This window comes from Podarcis filfolensis (assembly GCF_964270895.1).
Source record: "Podarcis filfolensis genome assembly, chromosome: 1".
Taxonomy (NCBI): domain Eukaryota; kingdom Metazoa; phylum Chordata; class Lepidosauria; order Squamata; family Lacertidae; genus Podarcis; species Podarcis filfolensis.
The window spans coordinates 52,230,958-52,246,199 of NC_139604.1; the positions used below are offsets into that span (position 1 = coordinate 52,230,958).

Consider the following 15,242-nt stretch of genomic DNA (forward strand, 5'->3'; position numbering starts at 1 on the left):
GATCCACATGGATCCTCAGGATCTTTGCATTGGGTCACCCCAAATTCACCATCAGATCACATAGCATGTCCATGGCTACAGCCTGCACCAAAAAAATCATGCACCCACTGTTTCCTGGGGCTGCAATGGTGCAAAAACGTGGTTACAAAGCATGGATCCACATGGATCCTCAGGATCTTTGCATTGGGTCACCCCAAATTCACCATCAGATCACATAGCATGTCCATGGCTACAGCCTGCACCAAAAAAATCACGCACCCACTGTTTCCTGGGGCTGCAATGGTGCAAAAACATGGTTACAAAGCATGGATCCACATGGATCCTCAGGATCTTTGCATTGGGTCACCCCAAATTCACCATCAGATCACATAGCATGTCCATGGCTACAGCCTGCACCAAAAAAATCACGCACCCACTGTTTCCTGGGGCTGCAATGGTGCAAAAACGTGGTTACAAAGCATGGATCCACATGGATCCTCAGGATCTTTGCATTGGGTCACCCCAAATTCACCATCAGATCACATAGCATGTCCATGGCTACAGCCTGCACCAAAAAAATCACGCACCCACTGTTGCCTGGGGCTGCAATGGTGCAAAAACGTGGTTACAAAGCATGGATCCACATGGATCCTCAGGATCTTTGCATTGGGCTACCCCAAACTCACCGTCAAATCACATGTCTGTGGCCGCAGCATGAAGCACAAAAATGATACATCCACTGTTTCATTCAGAATTTTTTTTTCTTGTTTTCCTCCTCTAAAAACTATGTGTGTGTTATGGTCAGGTGCGTGTTATCGAGCGAAAAATACGGTAATTTTACAATTCTATAATTTCACAATTGCACCCAGTTCATTTACTCATGATTTGTTTTTAATCTTTTGACTTGATCATTGAAAGCTCCTTGTGTCATATTTATATTATTTTGCTGTTAAATCTGTTTTTTCTTTTATGGGTATTTTTGTTGTTTAGAAAAATAAAATACGTAACAGTCTGCTACCCTTTATGCAGAGAGGGATGGTAATGTGGCACTAGTGCAGAAGGGTTTTAATATATTATTATTATTATTATTATTATTATTATTATTATTATTATTATTATTTTATTAACCGAACACTAGTGGGAATGAAATCCACGCAGCACTGAGCATCAGGTTCAGAGAGAAAAGCTGCAACCTGAGACCCAGGGCTGCCTGACAGTGTAACCCTAGACATGTCTACTCTGAAGTCAGCCCCAGGGAGTTCGACGAGCCTTACTCCCAGGTAAGAGCGCGTCCTGCACGCGTTGCAGCCTGAGATGCTGCGAGATGTTTCCACCCACAAAAGGGGGGCGGCTTCCCCGGCTGCGCAAGGGGTTCCGCCGGCGTACCGGAGTCGTAGCACACATTCGCGTGGGGCCGGGAGGGGGCTCCACGCGCCGCCCGTCGCAAGCGCGCTCCAGAGAATTCCACCGGAGCCCCGAGCAGCTGTTGACCGCGGCCTCCTCGCCTTACCTCACCGGTTCAGAGTGCAGGGTTCGACGTCACAATGGAGCCGCGCGTTCCATTGGCCGGCGCCGGCGCCAGTCCCCGGGGCCGAGCTGGGGCTTGCAGGCCGGGGCCCTCCTCCGCTCGTCCCTTGACAGCCGCAGCAGGAGGCGAGAGCGGCGAAAAACTCGCGTCCCAAGCGAGCGGGGCTGCGGAGCTGCGGAGCATGGTGCAGTCCGGACGGAGCCTCCTCCAGCGCTGAGGTACGATTGCTTGCTGGCTTGCCTGCTGCCCGCTTGTTTCTCGGAGCATCGGGTGCCATTGCAATAAAACAAAAGCGAGGCAGATGACGGCCAGGGGAGAGCGGCCGCATGAAGCGATCTGGAGATGCAGATCTCTTCTAGGATCCCCGGGACAGGAATGTGGAGCAGCTGGCAGATCCCCTGAGAGGGGCTGTCTGCCGACCCACCGACGAGGGTCAAGCTGCTCTGACAAGCAAAAGTGCTTCGAAGTTGCGCTTGCTGTCAATACGATTTAAAAACCGCTTTACCCCTATAGGGGGGTGGGAGGGTATTGTTTTTCCTATTTCGTGTCTTTGGACTGTAAACCGCACTTGTGATCGTCGGGCGAAGGGCAGTATATAAATTCAACGAATAATAAATAAAAACAACAATTTCGGTCCTTTGCCATCGCCCTGTCGTCCCCGCATCTAGCAGGACTGAAGGGTCATCCACCCCTGGTCTCCCCGTTTTCAAGTCACGCTCTTGTGTCGGGTGGGCGTTGCGTCTGTGTGTGTACGTTACGCGGAGAGAGCAGCTGAGTTTCGTTCCGCAGTAACTAACGCGCCGTCCAAAAATAGGGTTTAAGATCCGGGAGGCTGTGGGTAGTTTTAGGCATGCCTGTTTCTTCCCCACCCAAAATGCCATCAGGAAAAGAGGCGTTTGCAGCCCGCCGGTGCTGCCCTGCACAGAATGCGGGTTGGTTGTTTTTTTCCTGCCGGCAGGAAAATGGGTGCTATGGGGAAAGGCGCTGTTAGAACAGTCGAGAAGCTGAAACGCGATCGGTCCCTCGCACCGGCCGGATGTTGTGCCTGTTGTTGATCCGGTGGCGCACCGCAAAACAAAGGGAGAGGCGAGGGCCCAGAGCCAGCCCCGAGAGGGACAAATAAGCATTTTCGCCGGGAAACGGCAACAAAAGCACTCACGCTTTCTAGGAGAACTCGGGAGAAAGCCTGCCCCTGATTGCAGGCTGCTGCAAACAAAATTGTAGGATTCTGCCAGCGGATTGAGATAAATGGGAAGGGGCGGTGGAAGCTCCTTAGAGGAAGAGTTGTTGTTTTAAAAGATCAGCTTGATACGATGAGCAAAGGCAGGGAGTTGGTGACGATTTTATTCAGATTTAATTTGATTCAAACACAAATGTGCACTAGGCGAGGCGGGAAAGAGAATATTACGTTCGGGCAACTTTTGAAGAAGTGAACTGGTGCCATAAAAAAGCCAAATGAAATGAAAGGTGTAGGAAGGTGCCCTTTTTTTCCCGCCTGAGGAAGGGAACTTGATGAGGTTCTGAAGAGTGTCTCAGGTCAAATACTTTGACCTGGAAACTCATCATCCTGATCTCGGAGTCCTTAATATTACTTAGTATTGGTTTGCATATTTTAGGGTGGTGTTTGGAAAGTCATTCTTGACAGAGGGTGACCTCAAATGGAATGTCTCTGCATACCTTTGGGGGGGGGCAGAAGGGAAATATTTTTAATGTGGAAATGGGGTCAGTGTAACAACGTTAAGGTGGAGTCTTTCTGCTTCTTTCCCAGAGGAGGAGAAAAGAAAACCACCCTATTGCAAAAGCCTTCTCTGCCTCTTCTACTCCAGCAAAGTAGAGGTAAGGAAGGTACCCCTGTCAGAGAGTTTAGGCAGAACCCAGCTCAGAGGAGGATAGCAAGTGAAGGGGCACCCTGTCATCTCCACACCAGCTTCCAATTTTGTTTATATTTTGGAGGACACGTTGACAGAAGAGTGGATGATCCACAAAGGAAATGGCAACAGGAAGTGGTGTATCATGAATCTGATAAATTGAAAACCCAAGACTGAAGAGCTCAAAGGAGTCAGCGCTGATGAGTATCAGCATTAAAAAACAAACAATCCCAGAGTCAACATCTTTGCATTGTAACTGCAAAGAGCATGGGGTTGTGATTTCATTTCTTATCATTCATATAGCAACTAGCCTTCAGGAGTTCTCCTTGTGAGTTAAATGCCCGAGCATCCATTTGTATGATCCAAACAGGTAAGCAACGATCTGCAGGTCAGCAGGCAAAGCTGAGCTTCAGAACTGGGCTGCAACACTGTGAGACGGAAAACCCCCCTTGGTCGTTTTCCTGCCTTAGTGTTGTCGCAGTAGCTATTCTTGCTCCTCCCGCAGCCTCCTAATCTCTTAAAAACTTAATGGCCACTAAACCGCTTAATGCATAAAGATACTTAATGAGGAAGGCAATGGGCCAGTCGTATCCTTTTGGGTGCACTGGGCCTGGGTCAGCTCAGGTGCTTGTTCAGTGTTGCCTTTGGGTAGGAGAGATTCCCCATGGATCCCGGATCCATAGGTTCCATAGCAAGGGATGGTCAGGGATGATAGACATTGGGGGTATCTGGAGGCTCACAGATTCGGCCCCCCCCCCCGCTTTGCTTGATGATCCAAAACCATGGTGCAAGCAGCAGTGTGGTGTTGTGGATGCATCTCCACACCATGGGTCCTTTAGGTTGCAAAGCAGCTCTTTGCTGGCTGGAGGCAATTTCATCCGCAGTCTGTGGTTGACATAACCCAAGCAGCTTCCTATATGGAGACAAGCAACATTTATTGTGTTTTAAGCAGTACTCTTCATATATGAGTCTGGCCTAAGGCTCCAACCAGCAGACAGTTTAGTAGCATGGGCTGCTAAACCTGTCTGGGCTTCAGGAGGCATGGGCCAGGATTGCTATGCACTTGAAGTTTTGTAGGAGGAGTTTTGGAATTGGAACAGCTTCCCTTAAATCCTGATGCAACCAAGCAGGGGCCATTCAGAAGCTTTCTTTCAAGCACCACCCTATTCTTCTTGCATGCGTGAATAGGTTTAGCAATAAGCATCCTAAGGTGATTCCTGATAACCAGATGTCTTTCCGTCTGTCCATCCTGGAAGAAGAGACTTTTCAGTGAGAGGGAGTGTCACCCATCTAACTAATGTTTATGCAGAGTAGTTGTTTTGAAAGCAGCAGCACCAGGTCATGGCAATTATAGATCCAAGCTGGGAAATGTGTGGACTGTGTCTGCTGAAGTCAGGCTTCTTTAGTCAGAGAACAGGAGGTTTGTACCTCCCACGTTATTCTCTGCCCCTTCATAAGGCCATAAGTGCCTGTTAGCAGCACCTTGGGACACCATGATAGGCACAGAGTAGAGGTGGCACCCCATACTGCTCAGATCTAGGCAGATAGTCGTAGGAAGACGCATGAGATTGGGACGTGCCTGATTTATCCTTGTGGTGGCTTTGTCCCATTTTTGGACTTATGAAGAGTTTTCCGCAGATAGTGTCACAAGATACACACAGCATAAGCCTGTGCATGTTTCCATGGAAGTAACATCTTCCATGGTACTCTCATGTGAGCATATATATAAGATTACAGCTGCAATCCATTTATTTTGGAGTAAGTTACACTGAACTCAATGCTTAACAGGCATGCGTAGGATTGCATATTCAAAGAGCAATCTTAAACCTGTTTCTCAGAACTGCCACTGTGTCAGGCAGGGATTACTCCCAGGGAAGTTGTGCATAGGATTGCAGTTGTAATCTCTTAACTGGGCACTGCTGAATACAGCCCATAATGTGTGCTCTGGTTATTTGAGCTATTTTATTTTAAAAAAATAAATAAATCCTTATGAAGCACTTCATGGGCTGGGGAAAAAGCTAACTGTATGCACATCTAAAGCTGTTCAGAGCTTTGAGTGGAAGTCATCGTAGTGCTACATCGCTCATTCTGTAAGTGCAAGGATTTCTCTTTGCTTAGCAGATCTCCCCCGTCTTCTCCCTGCCCCCACATGCCCTCTAAATCTCTTTTAGGGGTTCCCTCAATGCTCTGGAGCAGATTAAAAGAGGACACAGGGCAGGAGGAGTCCTCTTGCCCAAGCAGAAATCATGGTGCTGACAGGATGCACTGGTTGAATACCACCCCTAATCTAGTAAGATGATAAAAAAAAATTGCAGCTACAACCCTAAATAAACTTACTAAGAAGTAACCCTTATTGAACCCAGTGGGACTGACCTCTGAGTTCACACTGCATTTCAAACTACCCAGGTTGCAACTCTAAGCCACAAAGAGCAGTTTCCTTTGTGACCATTAAGCTTCTCTTACAGTTTTTGTTGTAAATGTGAAAGATAAAGAGAGGCATTTGGTATGAGAATAAGTCTTCCAGACAATCTAGTTTTTACTTCCACTTTCAGGGAAAATATGCAATACCTTCTCAAGCTGAAATGTGTTTTACTGCTTTTACAACATAAAATACGTGATTTAATAACTTTGCATACAAAATTTCACTATTTGACATATTTATGAAATGTACAGAGGAATCTTATGCATATTTCGTAATGCCTTCTCTAGTTTAGTCTAGTTTATTCCCACACTTAGGATTGCAGCTTCAGGCTGGATTCCTGTTTGCATTTACCTGGAAGTAAGTCTCCTTAAACAATGGTACTTATGTCTGAGTAGATATGCAAAGGTTTGCACTGTTATATCTGTAGCTGGAAGTCTGTGGCACAGTTAGAAGATTGGGACCAGGTCAAAAGGACAGTACACATAGGCTAGTTGCTTCTAGTTTCTCCAAACTAGATCAGATGTCACCAAAAGATTAGCAGCAATTCACCAGCAGGGAAGGCCCTTTCATAAAAGATGACAGCACCCTCTAGGTGTGGAAATGCAGCTTGTATCTGAGTGTTGTATACATTCAAAGCATACACTTCATTCTCTAATGATGTAGATTATCCTACATAGATATCTTTGCAATACACATTTTGAGTGGGTAGAAGCTTATGCATTTCACTCATTCAATAGGAGCTTCCCTGCCCACACCCCAGTGTTAGAGAGAGAGAGAGAGAGAGAGAGAGAGAGAGAGAGAGGAGAAGGCATTCCCACCCTCCCTGGATGTTCACATCTCTATCTATTCACTTTTTAGATCCCTCTTCCTTCTCTTTAAATGACTGGACATTTATTTACAGTACAAACATAGCAAGCGCATATGTGGATCTTTCACGTCCCTTACTATTTTCCTTAGAATGTGTGAATGCCACACCTGTTGCTTTTTATCATTTGTCTAGGCTGGGTGGTTGTTGTTGTTTTTTTTGGGGGGGTTTAATAAGCACTGATTTCTTATGGTGTGTATAGTCAAGGTGTGTGTAGGAGAATAAAGTATGGTTCTTGTGGCATTGGGAACACTACGGTTAGACATGATCAAAATTGCTGTGAATCAACTAATGTCCATCCGTGTGTGTAGCAGCTTGGAAAGGAGGAGGACACTGTTGGGATGTGGTGTTTTCTGGCAGCTCACAGGAGCCCCTTTTCCAGACATACCTGATTTTGCCAGAGCAGCTGATGGCCAATCCTTGGTTGGCTACGCCTGATGGATTTGGTTTTTCTCACATTAGAGTTGTGCACCCTTCCCTGCTGCAGGTTTTCTTTCCCTCTCAAAAAGAACTTTATTGAAACTCAGAGCAAATGAACCAAGTCTGCATTTAGAAGAATGTGTCTGGTCTCTTGGTGGTGAAGCGTGGCTTATGTTGACGACACAGAACTCTATATGGCAGAGGGAACTTGATTTTGGAATCATGGAACTGCTTGATAGCTGGTCTGTGGCACTTGCTAGCAGCAATCTCTTCCACCTTCATGATCTGAATTGAGTGAGCACGAGCTCTAGGACGGGCTCCCATATCGTGACAGCTCCAGCAGTTGTCAAATCCCTGTATTCCCTGTACATGTTATGAGTTCCACTACCAGAATCATAGCACAGCCAGATATTGAAATTTTTCACCTTCAACGGAAACTTCTCAAAAACCTGTCCACAGTACACAATTTCCCCAGAAGATTTCTTCGTCTTCTTCAGCTGAGAGACAAAGTACCAGAAACGGGACTTTGCAACAACATGATTAGGAGCAAAGATGCGCATACGATAGAGAGGTGGTGTTGGGCTCTTAGGAGTGGGGAGGCATCTCTCAACAACTTCCTCAGGGTGCCTGACGCCTTCATGGTGCTGCCTCTTTGCTCCCTGCTGCAGTTGTACCAGTTGTTTTAAGGACAAAGATCTGGGTCTGGTTGTATCCGTGAACCCTTTTCATGTGTTACTACAAGACTCTTGACACAACCATTCCGGCGATAAAGGGTGGGTGGGAGGGCTATTTTAATTTGGATGGTGTTAGCTTGGGTAATGCTCAACAGAGGTGTGCTATACTAACCTTTCCCTCTTACTCTAGGTTTGCTGCATAGCACATTTGGGCACCATGGTGGATTACTATGAAGTGCTGGGGGTGCCCCATGGTGCCTCACCGGATGACATCAAAAAGGCGTAAGTTGCATTCTCTCCATTTCTGACTCAGGCTACTGACTGCTAGTCCTGGTGTGGTGGTTATGAGTGTGACTGTGAGATGTGGAAGTGGTGGCACAGTGTACCTGGCCACAGTTTAGTGGAGGGCAGCCTGTTTAAGTCTGTGACAAGAATAATGAGTTCTCAGAACTCTGTGTTTCCCAGTATTAGGGAATACAGGGTGGTTTCGTGGCAGTAAGTTGTATTGCCAACTTTGCCTTGGACTCTGATTAGCCTTGGACACTGCATTTTCCCAGTGCTTTGGGTTTTTTCCTTTCTGCTTCCATCTTTTGGTTCCACTCGAGCTCCTAGTTTTCCTGTGGAGAACCTGGTAGCTACTAGTTTCAGGTTTAATGTACTTGATCTGAGAATCTGTTCTAGCTCTTGGGGCTGTTATGCAGGTATTTAGTTGCCAGATACTGAAAATTCACTTTTCTTGCGACTCCTCGATTGAGGGCTGACTTATATTATGTTTGTCTGATTTCCCTCCACTGCCTAATTAACGTTCACAAACTTTCTGCCTGCAGGAATACTATAGCATATAAAAAGGAGGCTTTAGATTGCCAAGAGAACAGATCAACATAAGTATTTAAATTCAGTTTCCAAACTACGTTTTGTATATTTTCCAAAAACCAAAACACATGCTGATTGGTTGCCATATCCGTTAAAGCATGTTGATGTGCTATTAAATAGTGCCTTGGAGATTGATCCAAGGAGGCTGATCCAAAACTTTTGCTTGTGCAGCTTGTGTGAAGATTCAGATTTGATTTGATTTTTAAATGAGAAATCTACTAGAAGTAAAACTTAAAAAAAAACCAGAATAGCCTTTTTCATGCAAAACTATTGTTTTTAACCCACCTTACAGAAAGATAATTGAATGGGAGAGGGATGGGCTGTTTGCAGGGCTGCTTTTGCTTTTGGAATGGGCACAGGGAGGTCTGCACTCCAGAGGAGGACAACTTGGGTGTGCCCCCTTGCACATGAATGAACAGAGGGAGAACGTGTCGACACTTAGTGCTGTGCCAGGAGATCTTTGTGGCACTGCAGTATAATGAAAGCTGTAGGATTCAAGAGCCTTTTGGCCCAAAATTTCCCCTTAGGGGAATGCCTCCACTCTGCTCCTTGTGTTAGCGCAGGCTGGAGGTGCTCTAAGGTAGCAGCACACCTGTAACAGGAGAGAGGTATTGTAGAAACCCTTGTTCCTCACTAAGGGTTTGAAGCAAATTATCAGGTGAGCAAATTTCCAGGCTTGTTGTCTGCTCTTCCTTTGTGAAAGAGACTCTGCGGATCCTGTTTTGGAAGTGCAGCAATCTACTTTCCTTTGAAAAGCCAAGGAACCGTAAATCGGCTTTTACTTTTAATTTTGTGGGTTTTGTGCTACTGTGGGAGTGAAGTGCCCCCTCGTGGAGGACAGATGGCAGAACAATGACCGATGACCACTCTTGGTTGAGCTGGATCTTCATCTGCTATGGCCACCAGCTGCTATCAGCTCCTGTGGGAAGAGAGAGAAATCTGGTTTCACCTGGAAGCAAATGAGGATCATTAGTCCCTCGTGTTGAAACTCCCTTCCCACAGAAGCAGAATGTCCACATAAGCAGAAAGGGGTGTGTGTAGGGTTGCTGCTAACTACAAGGGGGTGAATGTGTAGGCCAGTATGTGACCGGGGGGTGGGGGGTGGGAGAGAGAGAAGTTTTCTGTGGGCTTGGTTCTTGACAGGGCCTATACCGTAAGAATATACACCAACCAAGCTATCGTGGTTGTCTTGTCAAACAGGTACAGGAAGAAAGCCTTGCAGTGGCATCCGGATAAAAACCCAGATAACAAGGAACATGCTGAGCAGAAGTTCAAGGAGATAGCAGAAGCCTACGAAGTGCTATCGGACAGTAAGCATCGACTCTCTCCTCCCCCTTTCTTTCCCTCAGGCTGTTTCGGTTCATGTAGGGTCTTGGCCCTGGTTGTGGGCTGTTTCTGGAGACTGAGGAGATTTCCTGTTCCTTGTAAGAGAAGGGAAAAGAGTTTTATTCACAGGGTTAAGGTGCAGATGTGGGACCTGCGGCCATCAAGATATGGTTGGGCAACAGCTCCTGTAAGCCCAGACTGGCTGGGGCTGGTGGGAGGTTCCTCCCTCCCCCCAGCCCCCATTTTTATTTAGCAAAATAAAACAAAGCAGAGAAGGGAGAAAAAGAGGCATGTTTTTCAAGCAGAGGCAGAACACTAGCAAGCGAAGGCATATAAAAGCACGTAGCAAAAGTGCCCTTTGGAGACGCCTTTAAATGAGTGGGTAGAGGCTGCTTCGAATGGTGCGTTGCATGTCTCTTCATGTTCCTGTATCCTTGGAGGTTTTTAAGCAGAGGTTAGATGGCCACCTGTCATGGATGCTTTAGCTGAGATTGCTGCATTGCAGGGGGTTGGACTAGATGACTCTCGGCGTCCCTTCCAACACCTCAATTCTACGATTCCTCTTTTAAACCTCCCACATTGTGTTTAAAGGGGAAGTGCGGAATGACTTTCCCAAAGCTCTGGGAAGAATTTTGACAGGTGTCAGCCCCACCCTCCTGTCAGACATGTGATGCCATCATCATGTCATGTGATTGGCTGGCCAGTTGTTCTGTCCACCTGTCAAATTGGGCCCTGTGTCTGGCCTCTGGAGCCAAAAAGGTTTCCCATCCCTGTAATAGTGAAACTAGAAGCTGAGAGGTAAAGTCGAGAGCACCCACCTAAGCCTTGTGGGACAATTGGCCATTAGGACAGGCCACTTGAGGAAGATTGGGCTTCCTTTGAAATGAGAGCCTTTTAAGCTAGACTAAATGGAAGGTGTGTTTCATTAACTGTTCTCTCTCTCAGCCCCTAGCTGTAGTATGATTCCAATTTTGCTGGCTGACTTTTCACAGTTGTTGCAAGTTTTTCTGAAATAATGCAATGTTTTCTGAGCATGCTGTGCAAATTACTACTAATTATTAACCCAGGCAGGACTAGCTTTGGGTAGACAAGGCAAGGACTCAGTAACATTCCCTGCCCCGCAGTCCATGTGTGGCGGGGGGGGGGGCAACTGTTTCCCAACTAAGTCAATGGCAGACACGTCTGCTTGAGCCTCACCTCTTTTTTGTGGGCAGCTATCTAACCCGGGTGCTTTCTGATTTCAGAGAGCAAGCGTGAAGTCTATGACCGATATGGCAAAGATGGGCTCATGGGTCAAGGTAAGGAGCTTGGTCAAGATCTGGGTTATCCTGACAAATATCATCAAAAACCAGAATCAGTTTCAAAGCAGATTTCTGCATTGCTAAGAGTACGAGAACAAAGACGGCAACAGATAGCTTATGTGCAGCTCAGAAACACACAGGCCTTCTGCATTAGCTACTTTAGCTGTTGTCATAGCAGTGTGCTTGAGCGACTTTCACAGGGAGCAATTTCCTGGGAGAAATTTGCAGAGTTGGGTAACTTCTTTGGGACTAGAATATTACTAAGGTCTTGGCTGCCTTGTCAGTTCCAAAGCAGCTGTAGCACAGGTAGGCCTTTCATGGCCCAAACAGCCATTTTTTGTGATTCTTAACAGGTTTTTTTTTCTGTTCTGTAAGATGGTTTGTCCAGCTCTGTGGCCCTTTTGTGGCTTTTGACCCATGAATCAGTGCTTGATTAAACTATTTCCAGGGGCTGCAGGTATAACAAGGCATGGCTGGCTGGCAGGCTGCAGGTTTGCTGGGCCTTGGATGTAAATGATTTTAGTTATCCAGTACCCCTAAGCCAGAGGTTTTCAACCTTTCTGAGTCCACGGCTCCCTTGACCAGCTACATTCTTTCTGCGGCACCCCTGTGGGGCTCAGGAGCCCAGTTATGTCACCCCTTGCCAACAGAACTGACAGCTTCTCACCCCTTTTCAAACACCCTCCCTTGTGGAGTGTTCCCTCCTCTCCCTTCTCTTTGGGAGCCCTCTGGGCAGCTGCAGCTGCTGCCCCTGCCCCAAAGAGAGGTGCCTTCTCACATTGTCCCACAGGGGCCTGGGAAGCACCCCCTGGCCAGCCCCAGAGGCACCATTCGCCTTGGGAGCTTGTCACCAGGGCTGCTGCAACGAACAGCTGTGCAATCCTTTGGGAGGCAGAGACACAAGAGGGCATCAGAGGAGGGAGAGAAAAAAAGAGGGACAGAAACCAACATTGCTCATGGCACCCCTGACCATCATTCAAGGCGCTCCAGGGTGCCACAGCCTTAACCTTGGTAAACAGTAAGCCAGTGTCTTGGTTTGAGGAAAATAAAGGTTCACATTTGGTCTCTGCTTCCTCCACAGGTGGGCCCTCCGGGTCAAGACCACACCCAGGACCCGAATTCACCTTCACTTTCCGCAGCGCCCACGATGTCTTCCGGGATTTCTTTGGAGGGCACGATCCATTTGCTGACTTTTTTGGTGTGCATTGGGTTTGATCCTCATTTGTTTTGCAAGGGGATTTTACCATATAGGGCACTTCTGTGGAGAGTGCAGTAGGGTTTTGTCACTCATTCCCTGCTCCACCCTGCCCCAATCCTACAGGAAATTCTATGACCTACATGCTACTGTTGTGGTTTGGGTTATGCCAGGTCTGTTGGTGTTTTCTTGTGTGAACTTGGTGTTACTTTATTCTACTTGCATCTAAGTTCCTTCGTGAGGAAGCTCAGAGTGATTAAGCAGTGCAGTCTCCCATCCAGGATTCATGAGGCTGAGAACCGCTTAGCTTTGACAATGTAACCCTGTTGTCCTCCTGGCATTTCTGGACTGCAATTCCCATCATTCTTCCCTCACCATTGGACATGGTGCCTGGTGCTGATGAGAGTTGGAGTCCAACAGCATCTGGAGGATCCACAGCCTTAAAGCCACGCCAGAACATTCTCCAGAACTCCCTGTTTAGCTGTGGAGAGTAAAGGGGAAGGAGGAGGTCTTAGACAGTAAACAGTCCCTCCTTTTTGGATCATTTCCAGATTACAAGAAACCAGATCCCTCCTAGTTAGAGATGGGCCAAATGTTGGCACTGGCTTTAGTACAGACCTCGTTCTTACCCAGAACTTCTGTGTTAGGGAAGGGAAATGCTCCCCTCTGTATGATGCAATTGGATCAGCTCAGTGGCTGTCCACACCCACTCCTGGCACTGGGTGGTTTCTTGCAGCTCAGGGAGGCTCTGACAAGGCAATAAAACTTGTGTGTGGAAGGAAGCAGCAGCAATGAGGTGCAAGATACATGAATCAGAACTGTGGGCAGATAGTAGACCAGAATACAAAGGGTATGGATCTGCATGCTTTTGAGTAGGAGTCTCCCTGCAGAGGAATGTAGTGGTTGAGGATCTCTTCTTTGGACCTCTTTCCAGACGATCCATTCGCAGACCTTCGACCTGGACCACGACACCCTGGGGCAGGGCCGTTTTTCTCTCCCTTTGCAGCATCGCCAGGTAAGGAAGGAACAGCTGGAAGGATTTGCCTGCCCACCTGCTCCTCACTGTGGCCTCCAGTTCCCCACCCTGGTCCCAACTGCACTTGGACCCTTGCTGTAGGGTTGACTTCTCCCTTGGACTGTGTGCTTTGCGCACTGTGACCCAGTGGCCACGTTTGCAAGGCCACATTTTTTCTCCTATATGCTCCTCCTTGGAATCTCAAAGGAAAGTTTTCCTGCCTGGTGTCTCTTTTCCTTTGCTGGTTCATCTCCCCTGGCTGCACCCTTCCTTGTCAGTTATTCTGGCGCACTCTCTCTTTCAGACTTCTTCTCCCCAGGGCTGGGTCCTGCTATGAATGCAGGAATGGGCTTCCGCTCTGTCTCCACTTCCACCAGATTCATCAATGGCAAGCGGATCACTACCAAGAGGTAAGCTTAGGAGGACGTTTTAATCCATTTGCCTACTGTCTTCTGGCCTTGTCACACAGATTTTGGGCCCTCTTGGGGAACGACCAAGCCCATTCTTTCTTTTCTCCCTGGCCCTCCTCCCCTTCTCATTTCTGCTATCTTGTTTCTGTATGAGGCACAGAGTAAGCTATGGGGAGGATATCTAGAAGTTTTATATTGACTCAGGCCACTGGTCCATCTAGGTGAAGGGAGGGGAAAGCCACACAATCTGTACCAGATTGGGGATGCATTCCTTCCTTATTTATGTGTGTGTGTGTGTGTGTGTGTGTGTGTGAGAGAGAGAGAGAGAGAGAGAGAGAGAGAGAGAGAGAGAGAGCGCACTAGCTCTTTCTTGTTACTGGTCATCAGCAGCAAGTTGGGGAAATCCCATGGCCCCTGGTATTTTAGACCTTTTAGCAGCTTGCTCACATGTTGCGTCCCAGAGAGTTAGAGGTTTACTTGCCTTGTAGCCTTGTGACTTTTATAAACTGCAGTCCCTCTGGTGATCATGTGTTTGCGGAGAATTGTACAGGGTAACACCTCTCTCCCCCCCCCCCACTGTCCTACAGCCTAACTGAAAAGGTTAAAGTGTACAGGAGAAGTCAAATTTGTGAATTGATGCTGACCTTTCTACACCCCAAGCCTGTCCCTCAAATCTAGTGGAATGAGGCTGGCCTCATAAAAAATATGAAAGACATAATACATTAAAAAAATGAGATTCTACGTTGATGCTTTTGTGCAAAAACTCTCACCTGTAGAACAAAATATTTTTATTGGTCTCTCTTCTTCAAAAATAAATTTTAAGAGCAGCTTCAAATAAATTTTTAGTTTTTGTCTTTGAAAAATATAATGAAGGCGAGCAGGTGCATAATTACAGGTATGGTAGTAAGAGAATTGTGGTTGCTATTATGGGATTAATCATGCACCCAAAATGTAAGCAAAGGCTAAACAATAGACATGTTTGTAGCCATGCAACTTAATGTTTTCTCCAGTTCAACATTGCTGGGGGAAGGTTTTGCATGGTTTTATGTGTTCTTCACAAAGTCATTTCACTTTTCTATCCCCTCCCCTTCCCCCCTGTTCTCCAGGATCGTCGAAAATGGGCAGGAGAGGGTGGAAGTGGAAGAAAATGGGGAGCTGAAATCCATCCAAATTAATGGTGAGGGACTAAAAGGGGAGAGGTAGCCCGAGTTTCTTTTCTCCATAGTCAGCCGTGCACAGCTCTCTCCAGCTGAGAGCAGAAATGTGAGCTTCTCTGGACGCCTGCTGCCTTCTGTGTGATCTCAACCTGTCTCCTGGGAGACAGAGAAAGTAATAGACCCTCATCCCCATGGAGTGCCTCTGACAT

The 15,242-nt window shown here is 47.1% G+C and overlaps 1 protein-coding gene and 1 pseudogene across 2 annotated transcripts in view; one reads left to right on the forward strand and one right to left on the reverse strand.

Annotated features, from left to right (window-relative positions):
• The window catches only part of LOC310747095 (uncharacterized protein), a 34,875-nt gene that overhangs the window by 12,826 nt on the left and 6,807 nt on the right, over window positions 1-15,242 (forward strand). Inside the window, exons 11-19 of the mRNA XM_083581429.1 lie at window positions 1,621-1,725; window positions 3,278-3,343; window positions 7,947-8,038; window positions 9,830-9,939; window positions 11,200-11,253; window positions 12,338-12,454; window positions 13,386-13,466; window positions 13,771-13,876; window positions 14,983-15,053. Coding sequence (XP_083437555.1) covers window positions 1,621-1,725; window positions 3,278-3,343; window positions 7,947-8,038; window positions 9,830-9,939; window positions 11,200-11,253; window positions 12,338-12,454; window positions 13,386-13,466; window positions 13,771-13,876; window positions 14,983-15,053 — 802 coding nt within the window. The remainder of the gene's footprint in view (window positions 1-1,620; window positions 1,726-3,277; window positions 3,344-7,946; window positions 8,039-9,829; window positions 9,940-11,199; window positions 11,254-12,337; window positions 12,455-13,385; window positions 13,467-13,770; window positions 13,877-14,982; window positions 15,054-15,242) is intronic.
• Window positions 7,164-7,728, reverse strand: LOC310751725 (large ribosomal subunit protein eL20-like; annotated as a pseudogene). The gene has a single exon. The product of its transcript is annotated as a large ribosomal subunit protein eL20-like (transcript).